The sequence below is a fragment of the Cheilinus undulatus genome, linkage group 15 (assembly GCF_018320785.1).
Source record: "Cheilinus undulatus linkage group 15, ASM1832078v1, whole genome shotgun sequence".
In the NCBI taxonomy this organism is placed as follows: Eukaryota; Metazoa; Chordata; class Actinopteri; order Labriformes; family Labridae; genus Cheilinus; species Cheilinus undulatus.
Genome location: NC_054879.1, coordinates 13734911 through 13755262, shown reverse-complemented (window position 1 = coordinate 13755262; position 20352 = coordinate 13734911). Strand labels below are relative to the sequence as shown.

Sequence of the window (20352 nt, the reverse complement as noted above, 5' to 3'; positions counted from 1 at the left end):
ACTTCATATTTGAGTTGGTGTTTTATGATGGTATTGTGAAGCATGTTTAAAATGCTCTGTGACTCTAATTAGGAGGTATTGTTATCTAATAGATGTGCTTTTTTGTTTCAGAGATACGCCTGAGGAAACTGGTGGATGAGCGTGAAAAAATGATTGAACAGGTGGGGCAAAAGTTCACTGTGAGAGTTGTTTTAATTAGAAACACTTGAAATTTTAGCTGTGGTCTTTTCATGTGAAAATGTAAAAGTTCTTTAAGTATAAAGCAAGTGGAAATTTTACGTCCAACACTGTTCTGATTTCTTTACATTATCGTAATATTGCAGTATCAAGGTTAAGTCTAAGTGCTGCACTTGTCTTAAAAGGACATGATCAGACAATTTATAGGTTTATCTTCATTGTTATACAGTTTTTATTGGCATTAAAGGCTCTACTCCTCCCTGGGTTAGCCAAGTAGCATGTTTCGACCTTCTAGAGCGCTCCCAGGTAGATTGGTAATAGGATGGTTGTATGGTTTGTTTGGCCATGGATGGATGAATGGAAAAATAAATATATGGGTGATTTAGCCTTGGATGGATGGATGATTAATGCTATGTTAAGCCATGGATAGATAGATGGCTTGGCCATGGATAGATGAGTGAGTGAGTGGGTGGGTGGGTGGATGGATGGATGGCTTGGCCATGGATGGATGGATGGATGGATGGTATGTTAAGCCTTGGAAAAAACAGAAGGATGGATAGATGGCTTGGCCAGGAATGTATGACTGGATGGTCTGTGTAGCCTTGAATAGATGGATGGATTTATGGATGAAGGGATGATTTGGCCATGGATGAAGGTGTGAATAAATAGATGGATGGTTTAGCCTTGTATAGATGGTTTATTAAAGCTATGTTAAGCCTGTTAAGCCATTGATGGATGGATGGATGGCTTGGCCATGGATAGATGGATGGATGGATGGTTGACAGATAGATGGTTAGCCTTTGATGGATGTTGATTAATGCTGTGTTAAGTCATCGATGGATAGATGGCTTGGCCTTGGATGGATGGATGGATGGATGGATGGTTGACAGATAGATGGTTAGCCTTTGATGGATGTTGATTAATGCTGTGTTAAGTCATCGATGGATAGAACGCTTGGCCTTGGATGGATGGATGGATGGATGCTGTGTTTAGCCTTGAAAAAATGGATGACTGGATGGATGGCTTAGCCAGGGATGGATGACTTAAAGTGTGTATAGCCTTGGATGGATGGATGGATGGATGGATTAATGGATGAAGGGATGGTTTGGCCATGGAACTTGGATGGATTGATGGGGGGATGATTTAGCAAACACCAAACTAAATTGGGGGGGTTTGAAGCTTGATTATTTGATTAGCGTTGCTGTAGCAGGGATGACTGAGAAAGACGTCATATTTAAACTGTCTGCCTAGTTGAAAGAATGAGCTGTGATTGGTCAAGAGTGCTGGGAGACAATAATTCCATCAGCCACCTGGGCCTTTGATTTCCTTGTCCTGAATTAAACTAATGCTAAGCTTCATTTGTTTGGCAAAAGACAAGAGGTCTTACAGGGTTAATTCAAAGAAACTTTGTTCAAAATAGCATACATTGAAGTACGACAAGTGACAGAGTATGCTAAGTACAACAATAATGGCATTTATGGCAAGTATTAGCAGTTCATACCTAGACCCAGGCTCAATATATACATGCTCCAGGTAGTGACCACACAGATACTTAACTGTTATTACATCAAGTTTAATAAATCTATAATCGTATCTATAATAAAGTTCTCGTTTGTTCCTTGAGTTATTTACACGTAATGTCTTATGGTTCCATCTAAAGGTAAAGAAACTAAAGGCCCAGCTGGATGAGAAGACACAGAAGAATGGCACAGACAACACTTCAAGCCCAGATGGTGAAATCCTTGAAAATGGCAATGATCCAAACATACTAGAAATGCAGAGTAAGTAAATATATGCATTATCTACACAGGCGTTGCTGTTTTCAATGTTATTCTCTCCTGTAGTTCATGAACATTTGCTTATGTCCATCTTTCCAGGAGATTCAAGCAGGCAAATAAGTGAGTTAAAGTTCAAACTAGTGAAGGCAGAGCAAGAAGTCACCGCTTTGGAACAAAATGTAAGCTTGAAAGGAGCAGCAAATTTTTCCAGTACACATGACTGTACTCTCATGCTATTATTTTTTTTCCCAGGTGACCAGACTTGAGGGTCAAGTGACACGCTACAAGTCTGCAGCAGAGAATGCAGAGAAAGTGGAGGATGAGCTGAAAGCAGAGAAACGGAAACTGCAAAGAGAAGTGGAGTTTTGTTTTCTTACTTTCCAAATTCTATTACCTTAGGTTGGGCTGTTTCAATGTGACAAAAAGAGGCACAGGTTTAGCAGGCACCTATATGTAGAGGCGACAGCCCTGCACAGTTTGGTGCATGTTTTCTGCTGCTTTCTCTTTATATTTCTTGTCTTTCTTCTCATATATTAAGGCAAAAAAAAAGGCTCAGACATATAAAAAAAAGTACACAAAGACGAGCACCCTAAAATCTGGTGTTAACGATGTCTTACAGTACCCATCAGAAAGCTTTGTGTTATTTAACAGTGCAACCAATATCATGTGCCATCATAACATATAACTTACATCACTGTAGGCTGGGTGTTCCTGTGCTGTTAGCAAGCTGGATTAAAACCTCATGGTGAAACAGATAGTACTACAAAAGCTACACACCTGCAAAGGTTGTAAAATTTATATAATATGATTTATATGATTTTCACAGGTTCTTAGTTGAAATAACACTTTGGAAAGATGAATGAATATTTTAATTCAAGTATCAATCAGTCTTTACTTGTTTAGTACCAATTCAACCAAAGTTATCTCAAGACACTTCAAAAAGAGTGCAGGCCCTGCACTCTCTGATGTGGCCTACATTAAAGACCAACATTAATTACTGTGAGCCCAGCACTAGCAGCATTTAGCCCCATTACAGTGGCTAGCAAAACCTTCACTTTAACCATAAATTTATCTGTCATTTTGTTGAATGATTCTCCTGTGATTTTGATTTTTAACAGTGTTTTTTTATTACACATTCAGTGTACTTTTAACACAACAGTATTTTATTTCCTTTTTCTGTGGGTGTTAATTTGAAGTATTTGCAGTATTGATTATTTACAGATTGCAATGTCTGTGTAGGCTCTCAGTGTGCCAGGTCATGGTAAACCAAGTCTTCGTCAAAAGGGCAACAGGACTTGCTTGAGGTTCTTGAAGATGTTTCGCCTCTCCTCCAGAAAGCTTGTTCTAGTCTAGTAGGACTGTAATGAACTGTGTGGTCAACAGAGAGTCACTCACAGCTGAGTCACCTAGGTCACTTGAGAGTTGTTAGCTGGGCTGTTGACCAGGTTTCACCTGAAGGCTTGTCCTCCTGGGCCTCTTCCAGTTTGCCATGTCTGCTGCATGTCTGATGTTGGGGTCTGTGATCCAGAGCGAAAATGTTAAATATTGCTGTCAAAAGGAATCCAAGGCTGAATTATATGTAAGGGATAAGAAGTGTCTTAGTCTGCCTCTGTTCAAGGATAGTTTTTCCAGCTTGACACTGATGACCTCCTTGACACCTCTCTCAGGGGCCATCCACATGAGATGAGTTTAAGGGGCTTTAGGGGCTTTTTGCCTTTATTTTGATAGGACAGCTTAAGAGAGACAGGACAAATGGAGAAACAGATTGAGAAATGGCCTGCACCAAACAACACCGGGATCTGAAATCGATCTTGTGACGCAGTACATCAAGAACTGTCTTCTACTGTATATATGGGTGCCTACTTGACCAGCTAAGCTAAACTGGTGCCCACCAATACTTCTAAATATTGATTATTATCACATTTTCAATTTGTTGTTGCAGCCCTAATATATATGTCCATATTCCATGTGGCTTTAGATATTTCAGTGCCTAATTTCTCTGTTTTAATTTAAACATATTTTCTTCCCTTTAACTCCACAGTTACGATCAGCGCTGGACAAGGTGGATGAACTTGAGTCAAACAATAGCCACCTCTCCAAAAGACTGGAGAAGATGAAGTCTACTCGTGGGATGGCACAGACTCCGTAGATCAACTTCACCTCGTTTGCATCCAAAACTGGCTGATCTCTTCAGAAAGACTCGTCCTAAATTTTGAGTTTTCTCTTCCATCTGCCTGATTGCAACCTTAAAAAAAAAAAATAGAAAAGTTAAGTTTCTACTGAACATCAACAAGCAACGTGCCATTACTTTGTCTTTTTTCTGTCTGACGAGAGTTCTGCGTAGTTTTGTCTTCACACCCAGAAACTTCATAACGTGGGGTAGTGGATATTTGCGTACCTCATGACTTTGGTCTGCACTGCTCTGCTCAAGAGGAACGGGCTGCATGAAGAGTCCTGAGACTGAACCTCACCAAAATAACAAAAAAAGACACATCTGTTGTTCTGTGTAGAGAGAGAAAATGTTGCCCTCTTTCTGCTGCTTTTCACCTTGCCTTGCTCACTAGAAGGACGGAGAAATGCAAAAAAATCACTGCGAACAGTGCCGATCCATGGCTCCAGACTGTTAACCTTTACTGCAGGGAAGACTGAGATGAGTGCTTTTGTGTGTTTTTGAATGGAAGAGTAAAATTAAAGGGAATTTCATGTACTATTTTAAACTTGGGCCATATTCTTTCACATAATTTGGTGCTTAAATGACTTCTGAGTATGAAAAGGTTCACAATGGCATATGATTGATGATTGCCGTAACATCATTAGAAGCAAATGCAGCACATTAGATAGCATCCACTAATAATGCTCATTATAAATTAATAAGAACAGCTTGTTTTCTACTACTGTGACAACATTTTAAGCAATTTTAAAGTAAACTTAATTGCTAAGGTATGACGCTTATTTTGAAACTAGAGAACGTCATCAGCACAGCTTTCTTCAGCTGACTTCAATGAATTAAAAAAAGAATTTCACCCTAGAAAAACATGGAAGTTGCTTGACTACCTCTACCTTTGTCCATTTAAAAAAATATATATTTAGTTTAATTTCAGTGCATTTTGGAAACCTTAAAAAAATACCTTAAAATCTAAAATCAAAGCTGATCCAGTCCCCTTTACTCATCTGGTGTTGCTGCAGGTTTTACGGAATAAGGCAGGTCTAAGTTGGAGGCCTCAATACATCAGTGAATGGCTGCTGGTGTGGATGCATTAATCAACATGAGATTAAGGTACAAAATGAATCCATCACATTTTTACAATCACTCTATTCGTGCTATTTTGGCTACTGCTGCAGGGCAGCCACTGGATAATGCTCACCCTAGCACCTTCCTGCTCTCACGGTGATAGAAAAGACAGCACTGCTCCTTTAAATCTCTCACTTCACTTGAAAAACCCAGACAACTCAGTGGACAAGTCAAAATTAATCTGTACCTTATGATATAAATTATTTCACTTTGAATGTTCCCTGTTGGTATTTCATTTACGTTTCTATCCATACCAAGTTCCTTTTTCTGTGGTGAAGCTAACGTTATTTTTAATATACCAGAAGTTTATTGTCTTTAAAAATAAAAGCAGGTTTTTATCTGAAAAGTACATAAAGTACACATATTTTATAGTTTTAATAGATGTACTATTTACAAAGTAAATTATAATTACAAAGCAAATCAAAGAAGAAAATATATTAGCCTTATTTTTTCAACATATTTGGTTTTCTAACAAAGAGAAAGCAACTAAATATGAACTCCTGAAAAGTGTAAATGTTGACATATTAAGCAGGAATCATTGGCTGCCATGAGTCATTTTGTACATGCACTGCTGCATATTTCTTAATTTACACCATTGTAGGGGGCAGATGGCCTAGCAGTTAGATCAGGCCACATGTGCGTGGGCAGCCTGGGTTCAAGACTCTCGTGCGGCTACTTTCCCATGTCTCTCCCCCACTCTCTCATACTCTATCCACCAACCTACACTCTTGAAAGAAAGGCATAGAAAGCCCAAAAATATTTCAGTCAGGACCACTTTGTCAAGAAACACACATGATTTGTGGTTATAAATTTTTCTCTTTATAAGCAGTTATTCATTTTGCTCTCATTGTTATTAGTATTTCGTGGTGTGGCTGTTCTGGGATCCCCCTGCCCTTCCATGAGCCTCTGTGGAAAGCATCAAATGGGAACAGCACACCATCCTACCTTTCGTGGGCCCACAAGAAAAGCCTTGGGCAGGGAGAGGAGCAGCAATAATTCTGGAGCAGAGGAGGCATCAGTGACATCAGAATGACAGAAGCAGAATAAAGGAGGAGCTGGGGTGGAGGGTTGCAAAAAGTGGTTAAAATTTCTAATTGTAGTGTCTTTTCAGTCTTTGCTACATACAAGCTTTTAATGAAAATGGCTGAAGGCTCATTGTGATGAAGCCTGTCCCAAATAAAGGCAGGGTAATATTTGCTACTAAAGTAAATAAAAGTCTGGGCTACCTGAAAACGCCTGCTGTGTAGAGACATTTTGCTACTGTGAGCATTTGTCCTAAGTCTGTGCAAATGTTGTTATACATATATTTATTTTCCACTCTGAATAAATTATATCAGAGCCACAAAAGTAGAACAATCTACACAAACAAGTTGAGGCAGTGGTGGGAAGAACAGCAATTTCTGTGTTCTACAAGTTAAAAATAGCTATTTTGTCAAAGGGACTTTGTGACCTCAGGGCAATTTTGCAGCTAGAATGGCCATGCCTTCACAAAATGTCTTATTTGTCGAGATTCTTTCAGTAAGTGTCCTCAAATTCTAACTTTAGATCAACCTAGAGACAAAAAAGTGGAGATAACGCTGGTGCCTTCTTGCAGTCATATCAGCCATGCTCCTAATCATTCATAAACCAATATCCTTGTTAAAACCAAAATTGATACAATAAAATTGACCCATGTACAGTGTCTGCCATAAATACATTAAGTTCTGTGACTAAAAATGTTTTTGAACCTAGTTTTAAATATGTTTAAATCTACTGAATAAATCAGCATTTTAACACAGAACTGAATGCTACTTCCAGTCCTTCTGCCCTCTGGTTGACACCTGGAAAACTGGGGCTTTTTTACACTTTGGCTTCACTTTTCAACAACAGAGGTTACTGCATGGTGTTAATTTAGAAAATTACATTTATTTTGCAAAAATTCTTTTGATTTCAGTTGTATTTTCAGAGAAATCTTGCATACTGCTGTCTGGCAACTGAGCAGTAATGAAGTTCTGCTAATTTTATGCCTATGCAGTGATGCACAGCATAGTATTGGTGTCCTGGTGTGTGGTACAGAGTGTTGCAGGATTAAGAGAAGCATGGTGTGGAGAAATTCTTACATACACTCAGACATGCACTCAAAGAGCTATCTGCCCTGACGACTTTAACTTTATGCATTGCCAGCGTGTTTCACCCAATACATCTGTTATTCTACCAATGGTGAATCAGAAGCAGAATGACTTTTCTGTTTTTCTGTTATGTTATACATGTGGGAAAGGTGTAAATATCCCTGCCTGCACAGACAATATGTCAGTACCAAGGGACACAAAAACTCTCAGAATCTTTCACAGGATATAAAATGAGCTCTGTTAGTGGATGTACTTTGATTTGTTGCTTTTGTTTCCCTGATAAGGTATTGAAGGTATTGAAGCCCAATCTGCCGCCAAAGCAATCTACTGAGATAGTTTGAAATTATTTTATACCTTACAGTCTTTGTACATTAACATATGTAAGAATCAGGCCCAGGTTTAAAATACCAGGATTCCCTTTTCTGTGTATTATCTTTGTCTGACCTTTTTCTTGTTGCACCCAAAGCCAAACTATTTTTAAAAATGTAAATGTTTGGGTAGTTTTCACCTGGAACAGGGATGAATTTGTAGACAGGATTGCCCAATTTTCACACGGCACCCCATCACAATATAATCACCACAGTCAGAGTCACCTGCTTTCACCTTTAGCTCCATGATTCAGCCTGAGGAATGTCGAACTGATAATCCACGCCGTGTAGCCTCGAAACTTAAAGTCACATCTCCGAGCTTCTCTCTGCTTTGTGTAGTCCATCACTGGTTAACTCTTGTGTTCACACTTAGTTGCTGAGATGTACTGAAGAAAAGTGACCACAGGGACTCAAAGTGATGTTAGCAGGAGACACTGAACACTGAGGAGATGCTGCTTCTCTGTTTACAAAGCTTTAAAATGTTTGTAACATAAAGATCTGTAATCTTTGTGCAATAAAAGTTCAAACCACATTGGTATCTGCATGAGTGCAATTCAGTCCTGTTTAGACGTTGTTTTCCACAAACCTCAGTTCCAAAAAAGATGGGATTTTGTGTAAAATGTGAATAAAAACAGAATATGTTGATTTGCCAGTTCACCTGTATTCAGTTGAATACAGCACAAAAACGAGGTATTGCCTGTTTAAACTGATACATTTTATTTTATATGTTGTGTAATATACACACATTCTAAATTTGATGCCTGTTACAAGCCAAAAAAAGTTGATAAGAGCAAGAAGACTGAAAAAGCTTTGGAATGCTCAAAAAGCAACAGGAACATCCACAGGTAAGAAGGTTAACTGGTATCAGGAGAAAGCACCATGACTGTATAAAAGGAGCACTCCTGAAAGGCTCAGCCATTCACAATTAACACTTGAGAAAGTTCTCTGCTTTGTGAAGAACTGCGTCGGCTTATGATCCAACACTTTGTAAATAATATTCTTAGCATGCAAGGAATAAAAAATTTCCACAAGAGTCCATAATATCAAAAGATTCAGAAATCTGGAGAAATCTCAGCATGTAAAAGGGTCAAGGCTCAAAACCAACATTTAAGCCTGTGACCCTCTACCCCTCAGGTGACCCTGCATCATTCTGTGGTGATATTACAGCGTGGGCCTGGGAACACTTGGAAAAACCATCGTCAGTTAACTCAGTACGTTGCTGCATTTACAAATGTAAGTTAAGACTGTACGATGAAACATATCGACAACATCCAGAAGAGAGGTCAACTTCTCTGGGCCCAGTCTCACCAGAGATGGACTGACCTACAGTGGAAAAGTGTGCTCTGGTCTGATAAGTCCACGTTTCAAATTATTTTTGGAAATGAGCACTGTTAAGTCTTCCAGGCTCAATAGGCAAAGGAACATCCAGATTGTCAACTCAAAGTACAAAAAAAAAAAACCAAAAAACAAAACACAGCTTCTGCAATGGTGCGTGGGTGTATTAGTGCTGCCTGCATTGGTAACTTAAACAACTGTGAAGGCAACATTAATGCTGGTTTAGGAGCAACATGTGCTTCTATCCAGGTCAGTGAAATCAGTGAAATCCTTGCTTACAACACCAAGCCATGTTCTGCATGAGTCACAGCAGCATGGCTTCACAGTAAAAGAGGGTGGGGACAAGACTGACCTGCAAGCAGTCTAGATCTGTCTTCCACTGAAAATGCATGGTGCAAAATATAACAATGGAAATCTGTTGAGCAACTTATGCTGTACATCAGGCAAGAAATTAAAGAATTCAGCCTTCAGTACCTCAACAATCAGTGTCATCAGTCCCCAGACACTGAGTGTTATTAGAAGAAAAAGGTGATGAAACTCATTGGTAAACATATTCCTGTCCCAACTTCTTCTGAACACTTTGCTGATATCATGTTCAGCCTGACTACATCCAATAAGACAAAGTCAGTCAGTTTTAACATTAAATATCTTGCCTTTGTGCTGTATTCCATTGAATGTGGGCTGAGAAGGCATATCCCTGTATTATTAGCTGCATGGCGGCACAGGGGTTAGTGCTGTTGCCTCACAGTGAGAGAGTTCTCAGTTTTCTAGGACACAACGCTGAGAACATCTTTAAAAATCTGCCCTATGTTTTTGTATTTTTAACTTTTAAAATTTAAGTAAAGGTGCATGTACATCTGGTGGATGTGCATCAATCAAACCAAAACCAAATTACATAAGACTTTTATTGGTTAATCTACTTTTTTCCAGATTCTCATCCTGGTTTGTTGACTTGGCCGCCTGGTGTCGTACTTTCAGAGTCCTGCTGTGAACTTGTTTGCGACTCACTATCACAGAACGTCCGTGTCTGTATCCGCTGAATCATACGTCGCCCATAAAAGTCCCGATAATCTGCAGGGAGTTCATCCAAAGTGTGCAGCACTCTCTCCAGGGCCTGGAGGGCTCGAGTTGCAGCCACGGGGTCTTTGTTTCCATACGGGTCTTTTTTGTCATAACTGTCAGCAGGAAGGTGGCGCCAGAAGACGTTGATGCCTACTCCAAACTGCAGAGCAAGGGTGTTGTGGAACCACAGAGCTGAGAAGAAACACAAATGTTGATGTAATGTTTAAAGGTTTATCTGAAACACTGTTTCACTTGAATTCTATGTGAAAATTCTAGAATATTATACACTAGTTTTGTTAAGTTTCCTCTTTGATTTTAGTACTTTTTATTCTTGAGTTTAATTTGTAGAAGGACAATTTAGTTATACCTCACCTGGAATAAAGAGCAGATCTCCAGTCTCCAGCATGCACTCGTACCTCTTTGCCTTTACAAACTCAGGAAACCGTTTCAGGTCTGGGGAGTCGATGTCCAGGACTTCAGATTTATCTCCTATGACATTATCATCATGTTTTATGAGGAATTTTACCATCAAACTAAGATACTGAAAACTCTTGCAATAATGATATAAAACCAGTCAACATGAAAGAAGAGGAGGTTTTCTTTATTCAAACTACTGTCTTTCCAGAGACACTTGCCTGACAGGTAGAGGTGCAGTGCATCCTGGGGGCTGTAGAGAACAACTCTTTTTGTCCCAGTCACCTGAGCCAGCAGATTGTCCATCACCTGAGGAAGTGAAATCCAAAGAGCAGAAGAGGGAGAGCAGATTGAAGCTAAATGTTCAAGTCAACTGCAGAAAAGCTTGTAATTGTAAGACAGCCACACATTGAAAGTGTCATTCTTTAATAAAAATGTCAATATAATTACATATTTCAAGGACTAGACTACCAAAAGTACAAGAGGTGACCCCAAATAGTCAAATACCTGACAATTCCCTTTGAGAGAGCCTCATTTGATTGCAAATCTTATAGTCAAACACTTACAAATGAAACAAGGATCATACCATTAGGTTTAATTAGGGCTGAAAAAGTTTGAAAAAAATCTAATTGTGATTATCTGACTCATACTGCAAATTCAGTATCATTTGTTCTATCGAAGGGAGTGATCATTAATATGTCATTTTCATTTTAATTGCAAAAAAATACAGAATTGAGGGAGGTGGGACTTTTTTTACACTATTTTTAAAATGACACTTGAATGATTGCATGATGTGTACAGCATAATATCTCTGCGACAAAAAAGTTATATATATATATATATATATAGGTGATGAAGACATATAACTATGTTAAAATAATGCTAATGTTGAAAATAAGAAAAAGAATTGGGTTAAATATGTGACAAACAAAAGTATATATTTAGCACACTCACATCATAATGTGTCCATAGCTGCAGACCACTGGAGCTGATCCGGAAAACGCTGGAGAAAAACTGATCAGGAGCAAAGAACTCAGGTATGTGAAAATCTGCAGCCAAATCTGGGAACTGTTTGCTCAGATCAGCTGGTTCCTGTAAGAGAAGTGTTTACATTACAGGAGCTTTTTCAGCATACGTGTTAAAGACATTTCTGCAATACAATCAAAATAAATCTACACATTTTATTTAAGTCCCCTTATTACCTTTCGTACATCCTCTCCCAGTGATCGCAAATAATAGCTCTCCTCCTGAAAATAACCAAAACTTTATGTCAGTGAAAGATAAAACAAAATTTAGAAAACAACATGATATATCCTTATATGATGCCCACCTCACACAGGAAGAAATGAGAGTGCTTTTTTTCAGATGCTCTTTTCACAAACTCCTTGAATGGCAGAGTCCTGCAAAGAAAGAGCCCCAGCTGAGGGATCTGCACTGAATGAGCAGTGATTTGTTTGTCTTTAAGAGTGAGCACTCACTTGTATGCAAAGTTTTTGTGGAGGAAGTCCATCTGCGGCACTGTGGAGACATGAATTTTCACTTCCTTGTCCCCTCCTTTGTCAGTGAGATAGTCGATGGTCCATTTTTCCAGACACGGTCCAAGATTTACGCCTCTTAGCACGGCCGGTCTCCGCTGAAAATAGAATTGCAGTGAGCATTGTGAAGTAAATGTCATAGTTTGTCTTGCCATTAATTTTGTTGACAAATACTATATGGACAAAAGTATTTGGCCATACCTGCTAATTACTAAATTTAGGCGTTTCAGCTAGACCCACAGGTCAAGTGAATAGGTAAACAGTCTCGCATGTAATGGAAAAAAATAAGAAAACACAGCTTCAAGTAAAATCGAGGGAGCAATACTACTAGTCGTATCTATTGGTGTAACGATTTAAAAAGTGACCGTGTTAACGGGCGACTTTCACCTGACTGAACCGTAGTTGTCGTAACACTTAAAGAAGTCTAACCATGAACGCATTTTTCCCAAAATTTTCATGAAAAAAAGCATGGCTACTGCCTATTTTTACGTTAGAACAGTAAATACCACTGCGAGGCACTCGGAAGGACAATTTTCGTCTTCGACGTCCACGTCAACCACACATGCATTACGCCGAGTCGCCAGAAAACACGGTCACCTTTGAAGCCGTTACACCAGCAGCCGTTGAGATCAACATTAGTCGCGACAACGTCAACGGTTTATCTTACCTGTGGATAAATGTCCCTCAGAAAAATATCCTTATCTACATCTACAAATATCGGCACCGTTGCCTTTTCCTGGAGCTCCATATTACATATTTTTTGTTGAAATTAACTAGCTAGTGCAAATTCACAGCTCAACAACTCTCTTTGTGTGTTACGGTGCCAGAGGTCCGAGTAGAAACGAAAAACCACAAAGAAACACAAAGCCGTTAAGAGAAATGTATCGCCCCTTAAATAAAATATATGTAGCTTTTATATCTAGTAAATACAATGAGTCATAGCATTCGTAGTCTTTCGCATTTCCGACGTTATTATATGCCTAACCTTTAAGTTTCTTTCCGGCCCATACAAGTGCACGGACCAGAATACTTCCGTCTGAAAGAAAGATGGCGCTGCCCGTGCTGAGAGGTTGTTACAGGTTTCCATCAACATTTAGCTTTTCTCGTTTGTTTTTGAATGAAGGAATCATCCTGAACAGGTCGGGAAAGACTCGAATACCTCCCTCATCCTCCGCCGGGGTGTCAGCTGTGGTCCGCCCGTACAGCTCGGACCGGGGAGGACAGAAACCGGTCCAGAAGGTGATGGTTGTTGGCATCACCAACCCGTTCATTTGGTTCCGAACACGAATATACTACTTTTTAATCCGAGCTTACTTTGATAAAGAGTTCAGCATCGAAGAGTTTACGGAGGGAGCGAAGCAGGTCAGTAAACTCAGGGTGAAATGGTTAAAGATCTTGTAATTTGGTTAACACTGTCACGATATCCGATACTTTTCGATTCTACCTATATCCGATCGATTCATTACATTATTTTAATGGCCCATAGTGCAAAGGTGCGGTGTAGTTCACAGGAAGGTTTTGGAGATTAATCAATACGTCAAACTTTTCTAATACTATGTTGTCAAAAGTTCGAATACTGGGATCTTTACTGGGATATTTTCTTATTCCACGTGTATCCCAATGGTAATTAATCAGTTCCTCTTTTGCACACCTGCACTAAGTGTAGCTTGATTAAAGCTTCTGCCCGCCTCCCTATGATGTATTAAAAATAAAAGTATTGACCATTGGGATACACGTGGAATAAGAAATTATCCCAGTTTTCCAACTTTTGATGACATAGTATTAGAAAAGTTTGATGTATTGAGTCCTCTCCACCACTTTCTTGTGAATTACACCGCACCTGTGCATTATGGGTCATTAAAATTAAAATATACGCAGCCAGGTTTCATATTCAAAGTTTGGAGTTTTAAACACCCCTACTGCAGCTACAAATGTAAATGTTGACATCTTTTCATATTGTTTAGGAAGTTCTTGTTTGTTATTTTACTTTTGCAGGCATTCTCCCATGTATCAGGACTCTTGTCAAAATGTCAGTTTGAAGGTTTGGAGGGGCTCGTGGCCAAAGACGTGAGTATGGGATGCCGTCAAGTCCAAACTTTTATTGTATACATGGTACATATAAGCCAAACAACTTAAATAGATCGGCTAATAAATACAGAATTAAAGAAGAGTCAGTCATGCCAGCAAAACTATACTTGAAATATAAATGGGCTACTTATAAAAGGCCATACTTGTAAAAATTCTGCAGTACAAGAACTATTAAAATTAAGGTTTGTTAAAGTATTCAACTGAATGCATGTATCATCACGTGAAAATGTTTATTTTTATATAGTGTATTTATCAGGGGACAGTATGCAAACATTGGAAATAAAAAAAATGTTTCACAAGATTTAGCAAGTTGTAGTCCCACATTAAACTGACTGGCAAAACAAACAAAAAAAATGCCCACACAGTAAGGGCAATAAACCTGACAACACCAGGTACATAAAATACATCTTTAACCCTTACAAGATCCTAGAGACATTTTGTGCCATTTTTTTTTAATTTTCAAGCCATTTTAGCTGTGTATAATGAGTATAGCTTCAATTTGCCAGAGGATATTCATTTAATTTTTTTTTAGCTTGTTCATCTCAGTTTCATAACTAAGCCTAAAACAGATCCCTGTTATATCCTTACATAAACTAATGCATTCCTTTACGTTCAGCTTCTAACTTTTAATTTTGATATTTGACCACCAGATGGCACTATTTTTTTCCCCATCCAGAGCATGTTTTTACACCTTTTAGTGTTTCCTGGGGGGGTATTCTATTTGAGTTTTTGTGATTTTTTTTTTCCTATTAAAAGCTGTGATGTGTAAACATACTAGACTTTAAAAGGTTAAAATTCCAAAAATATAATTAACATGTGATATGTATATTTCAGGCTGAAGTAGTTTTAAAAGACTAACTCATTTAAAGTGTAAAAAATATCTATATATATACATTAGATTTTTACTGCTCATTATAAGAAGCTGTTTTTTGTTCTTATGACTTCGAGTGTACGTTTTTTAAAATTCTGATACTGCTAAAAAACAAAGAAATAAATAACAATGCATTGATCAATGTTGCTGCCAATCACTGACCCTAATGATAATAATAATAATAATAATAATAATCAAATACTCATTGAAATGCTTTTTAAAGGATTTTCTTTTTTTTTTTCAAAAACAGTGTTGTGAAAACATACTGGCCTTTCAAAAAGTGTAAATACCCTATTATATAATTTATTTTTGATATGTATATTTCAGGCTGAAGTAGTTTAAAAAAATACTTGTTTGAGGTGGAAAAAAATATTAATATACGTTATATTTACAGCAGTTTTTGGAAATCGGATATTTTTTGTCCCTAAGGACAAATGCATCAGACTCTTAAGGGTTAACGGTATTTTAAAACAATAAATAAATCTTACTCAGTATGAAGTATCAAAAATTCAACCAAAAGTTACACCAAATTCCTTTTTAAATTGATGGATTCCAGGTGTTACGTCCTAACACGATAAATAATCAGGACCATAAGTAAACACTACATGACATAAATTACAGTTTAAGATGTACAAGAGCATCATCTCAAAGTGATCAGGATTCAGTAGCAGCATTATGAAGTTAGCTACCTAAATGCAGCAGCTACATAATGAAGAGATGAAGATGTATCAATTGCAAAATAAAGTGCTCAGGAGGAGAATGCAGATTCCTTACTGTACTAAAAAACTGATGTAATGAAAGGTGTCTGATTAACATTAAATGAGATGTCAAGACACATGAAGACAGAACACAAAACCAGAGCATGATTTTAAAATGGTCTAGAAAAAGTACAAATTGGTGCAAAAATGATTAGAGTGCAGGGGATTAAATGTTTGGTTCTAAAAGGCGAAAATCACTATCTTCATCATCATACCTCATCTACCTCATCAAAGCTTCAGACTGTCTAAGAACTGACATGCTGTTCTGACATGCAGTTTCTCCTTTCATTCTACAGAAATCCCTTTCTAATATGAAATTCTGCCCAGCTATCGTTTAACATGTTACTATTATTTCCTGTAGTCTACTCATGTTATGCTTTTATTTAATTTTCATGTCTTTGTAGTTGATCGGAAAGCTCGAGGAAAAGTGTAACCTGCTGCCAACAAGCTACAAGAAAGCTCTGTCTGCAGATCCTGAAGAGATCATGTACACCACTGCTGCTGACGTGGGAATCTATTATGATGATAACGGTAGGTAATTTTCTTATATAGAGGAAGCAGGTGATATCTACTTGTTCTTATTTTAGAGGCCAAATATTCCATGAAATGACTAAAACCTACAATTAAAGGTTCTTCTCGCTAGTGTTTGTACGACCAGTGCCTGTCTTATCATCTGTGCCCTAGAGTTGTTCAAAAATATTAACAACAGATCAGTAGGCAACTGTGCTTCACTGCTTAATATGTTTTTTAGGACAGTGAACCATCTTGATGGAAAAACTCACAAATCAAAGGCTCCTCAAAAAATAATGTTTTAATTTAAGTTTATAAAAATGATAACTTGCCATTTTAGGAAATATTGAGCTCTCTTAAAGGTTAAAGTAATCACTGTTTTTTTTTTAAGAGTTGTTGAAGAGATTGGTGATTTGGTGATTTATAGGATCTGTATCTGAAAAAAAAGGTTTTGTTGAAACAAAATGTTGTTGTGTATTCTGGATGTGTGTACTTTGTATTGATGTTATTGTTCTTCAGCATTGTTATTTTGAAGAGCTCTTGATTTTAAAAGAGATGCATCTTCCAAGATTGTTGAGACTCATAAGATGATTTCTTCAGTGTTAATTGCTGTTATTTCTGTTTCCAGGTAGGAAGTTTGTCAGTATTCTGATGCGGTTCTGGTATCTGACAAGTGCACGCCTTCCTGATGACACTGTGGAGGGAACCAGAATCTTCCAGGTTGCCTTTGGAGATGGAGAAGAAGAAACTAAGAGACTGCTGACTGCAAATTATGAGTATGTTTTCTTATCCATGTCAGTACTTTAAAGGTGATAAATTATAGCCCTTTTCTACCCCAGTCCCTTGTGTTCTGAATAAAATGTATATGCTGTACTTTGGTCAAAATATAATATGGACCAGGCACCAGAGGAGGTTTGTGACTCTTTGTGACCCAGCCAGCTCTAAATAGGCATTTCCAACCAAGCCCTGGTTTGAGATGGATGATGTCACAATGAGCACAGAGTCTGGACAGACTGTCAGATCTTATGTTTTCAGACATCAGAGGACTCTGATTGGCTTGTTTCACATTTTGTGGGTCAGTAGGTACTCTGGAAACCCAAATACATGTGCAAATATACAAAAAAAAAAAAGTGAGTTTTCATGATGAGTCTGCTTTAATGTCTTTTAAATATAGAGTACATGATATATATGTATATTTGTGAAACTGATTTAAACTATCTGATCTTTGTTTTGTGTGTCTGGCAGATTCCAAAGGGAGTTTACTAAAGGAGTGACTCCAGACTGGACCATTACGAGGATAGAGCACTCCAAGCTTTTGGATTAAGCTGGTTTTCATCAGAGGCATCTTTTGCCTTAAGAAACAAGTCAAAAATGGGACATTCCCCTCAAAAAACTGAGGTGGCACATTTCCTCCCTTGGGAAGTCAAAGGGAAACTACCAGACAAAGTTGGATTCATTCACTAGAGGTTGTATAAAAGACACAAACCAATCACATCTGCGCTTAGAGATTCTGCTGGGAACTGTCTGCAATTTCACTGTCTGCAGAATTTCAACAAACCAGTTATCAAAACCTGACTAGGTTTCTTCTTCTTTTGCTGTGAAAGTCTCGAGGAAACCAAATATTATTGTCTATTTGTAATTTATAGCCTTATTGTAACTATGGTGTTGTTTCACAAGGAAGTGACTGGCTGGATATTGTGTGATTAAGTGATTAACACCTAATCCAGTAAAGTCTGTCCTCATGTTTTCCATATGGAAAGGTCCGGTCTTTGTCTGATACTGTAAATTTGATAGAGAACGTATCTCTTTATGTTAGACAGTGTGCTGTGAAGGTGTTTCAACTGAATGTGAAAACAATATTTCCAAACACGAAAACATGTCTCTTTTACCCACACTAAACATTTGAACTGTTGCAGTCACTCGGCTCTGAGGTACATGCTGAATATGTACTTTATGTGTGTGTGGACATGTGTTTGCAACGGTTAAGGCAGCTGATGCAGACTTTTGATTCTTTTATTAAAATATAAAAATAGAAATTAAATGTGATGAATGGTTTTATTTCTGTATTTAACTATCAGATTTTTCTTCCACCAGAAAACAGTAGACTGCTCTCCAGGTGTGGACTGAGTCTTTGCTCTATGGGAATAAGTTCAAGTACTTAGTCTTGTTCAAGAGTGAAGGTAGAATGGACTGAGGTTGACAGAGGTATTGTAGCAGCAACAGAAGGATTCAGCAGGCGTCTAACAAGAATGTCACAGTGAAGAGGAAGCTGAACAGGAAAGAGACTTTTGATTTAACAGCTGATCTTCATTCCAGTCCTCACCTGCAATCATTAGCTTTCGGTTGAGACTGAAAAATGAGATCACTGATACAAGAGGTCAAAATGAGTTTTCTCAGGAGCTAAGAGAAGAGCCACTGCCTCCTGCATCAAAAGAATCCAGTTGAGGTGGTTTAAGCATCTGATCAGAATGTCTCCTGAGTCCTGACCTGTGGAGGTCTTGCTTAGTCTGTTGTCACCACAACCCAGCCCTGAATTATGTGGGGAAAAATGGATGGATGGATATATAAATTCTTGAATTCATACTTAAATTTATAGGTATTTACAGGGGTAGAAAAGTAACTGATTGCATTCACTCACGTTACTGTGATTGTGTAGCTTTTTTGAAATCAACAATTTTAGTTAAGAACAGTTTGGAGGAAGTATTGTACTTTACATTTTCAAAAGCATCAATTACTAAGTAAAAATGAAAATGGACTTTCTGACCCTTTGTTTCGACTTTGAGTCAAAACAGGAGGGCTTAGGTTTATGCCGAAGACATGAAATCAACTAGTTGTTTGGCTTTGTTTAGACAGCTGTCAGCAGCACATGGTGAGAGAATGATTCCACACTTAATCCATAAACAGGTGTTGCATTTTAATTTATCATAAAGCTGTAACATTAACAAAACAACCTCCTTTGGTATCAAAAGTAACTACACAGTCATCTACTTTGAGTACATTTTTATTACTTTACTTCAGAAAGTAATAAGTAAATTTTAACTAACGAAGCTGTAGTTTACTTGAGTTTAATAGTGTTGTATCTTTCCACCTCTGGGTGTTCATACAAATATTCATGCAAACCAAGGTTATTAAAGTTCAGTAAGGAGAGACTCAATATGAGTATACAGCTTTTTTTTTTCTTTACAAATGTAATGAAAAAGAAATGTGTAAAGTCTTTGGTGATTAGATTCCATTGTGAGGACTTCATGGACTAAACGGCAGGTATCGGATAACCCCCCATGGAGTCTAGACACTGGTGGTGGTGTTGATAAGGGATGCAGGATCAGATGAGGAGTAGACTCATGAGAAGCTGGACCAGGAACCAATGAGGTGGCTTGGAGGAGGAGACTGAGGTATGCAGGAAGAGATGAGCAGGAGACCTGTGAGGATCTAGATGCTGAGGATCTTCTAGGATTTTCTAGTAATAAAGCTTCATAGAAATCATTAAGTTAAAAGTTTTGCACACTGTGTGCAGTCCTATTGGTCCAGGACTTAAAGTTCATGTGAATGTGAATACGTATTAATACATTTTTAAGTATGTATAAAAATATATATTTTTTAAATGTACATGCTTCCAATGGCTGTACAACTTCCCTGACATCCCTTTTTACTGTCTTGTGTTTTGGGTATTTAAGACAAAAAAGACCCTGGTATAATAACTATGGTTGTCAAGATTAATCACATTAATTAAGACTTATTAAGAGCCACAATTATCGCACATTTTTTAAATGTAATAATGTCTCATTTCACTTTAAAAAAATATGCTCAGACAGCTTAGTGAACAAGTCAAAAGACACCTACACCCTGTGCATCAAACATATATCTTTTAATTGTACGCTTATTTTCTTTTCAATACATAAAAAGTTCCTCTCATATCATAATCTTTCATCTACTTATTAAACCAAATCTGTATCCAAACAGGAGGAGAATAATCCTTAGTTTAATACAGAAAAATTTGATTGTTTTGCATGCAAAACGATCTAATTTTGAAATGTAATCAAAGGTACGCGAATAAAT

The 20352-nt window shown here is 37.8% G+C and overlaps 3 protein-coding genes across 18 annotated transcripts in view; 2 read left to right on the top strand and 1 right to left on the bottom strand.

Moving 5' to 3' along the window:
* The window catches only part of lrrfip1a (leucine rich repeat (in FLII) interacting protein 1a), an 80996-nt gene extending 72741 nt beyond the window's left edge, over nucleotides 1–8255 (top strand). For 10 of the 14 annotated variants that reach the window (XR_005992979.1, XR_005992978.1, XR_005992974.1 and 7 more), the window contains one exon: nucleotides 112–163. Coding sequence is in view for 3 of the 14 variants with exons in the window: in XM_041806850.1 (XP_041662784.1) it covers nucleotides 112–161; nucleotides 1838–1958; nucleotides 2055–2134; nucleotides 2208–2312; nucleotides 3997–4104 (464 nt within the window). In the remaining 11 variants the exon portion in view is untranslated. Of the gene's footprint in view, nucleotides 1–111; nucleotides 164–1837; nucleotides 1959–2054; nucleotides 2135–2207; nucleotides 2313–3996 lie in introns of those variants that run through there. The other 4 variants (XM_041806850.1, XM_041806849.1, XM_041806848.1 and 1 more) reach the window with 2 other exon arrangements.
* A 1690-nt stretch (nucleotides 8256–9945) lies between these two features.
* Nucleotides 9946–13366, bottom strand: tyw5 (tRNA-yW synthesizing protein 5). 3 transcript variants are annotated; one of them, XM_041806285.1, is made up of 8 exons: nucleotides 13229–13366; nucleotides 12013–12167; nucleotides 11865–11934; nucleotides 11737–11781; nucleotides 11489–11626; nucleotides 10756–10843; nucleotides 10493–10609; nucleotides 9946–10312 (listed from the first exon to the last, which is right to left on the bottom strand). In XM_041806285.1, the coding sequence occupies exons 1-8, from the start codon at nucleotides 13235–13237 to the stop codon at nucleotides 9993–9995; spliced, it is 942 nt and encodes a 313-aa protein (XP_041662219.1). In that variant the 5' UTR covers nucleotides 13238–13366; the 3' UTR covers nucleotides 9946–9992. The 3 variants fall into 3 exon arrangements, with proteins under 3 accessions (XP_041662219.1, XP_041662217.1, XP_041662218.1); XM_041806283.1 differs by lacking the exon at nucleotides 13229–13366 and adding an exon at nucleotides 13055–13179; XM_041806284.1 differs by lacking the exon at nucleotides 13229–13366 and adding an exon at nucleotides 12737–12961.
* Nucleotides 13117–18292, top strand: maip1 (matrix AAA peptidase interacting protein 1). The gene is made up of 5 exons (XM_041806286.1): nucleotides 13117–13431; nucleotides 14065–14136; nucleotides 16191–16317; nucleotides 16925–17072; nucleotides 17542–18292. Exons 1-5 carry the CDS (start codon nucleotides 13117–13119, stop codon nucleotides 17618–17620), a joined length of 741 nt encoding a protein of 246 aa, XP_041662220.1. The 3' UTR covers nucleotides 17621–18292.
* The last annotated feature ends 2060 nt before the right edge of the window (nucleotides 18293–20352 follow it).

Coding starts and splice junctions, on each gene's coding strand:
- maip1 (XM_041806286.1), top strand. CDS start 13,117: ATGGCGCTGCCCGTGCTGAGAGGTTGTTACAGGTTTCCATCAACATTT. Junction 14,137..16,190: donor AGGGGCTCGTGGCCAAAGAC/GTGAGTATGGGA, acceptor ATGTCTTTGTAG/TTGATCGGAAAGCTCGAGGA. Junction 16,318..16,924: donor AATCTATTATGATGATAACG/GTAGGTAATTTT, acceptor TTCTGTTTCCAG/GTAGGAAGTTTGTCAGTATT.
- tyw5 (XM_041806283.1), bottom strand. CDS start 13,162: ATGTTGATGGAAACCTGTAACAACCTCTCAGCACGGGCAGCGCCATCT. Junction 11,935..12,012: donor CACAAAAACTTTGCATACAA/GTGAGTGCTCAC, acceptor CTTTCTTTGCAG/GACTCTGCCATTCAAGGAGT. Junction 11,782..11,864: donor CTCATTTCTTCCTGTGTGAG/GTGGGCATCATA, acceptor GGTTATTTTCAG/GAGGAGAGCTATTATTTGCG.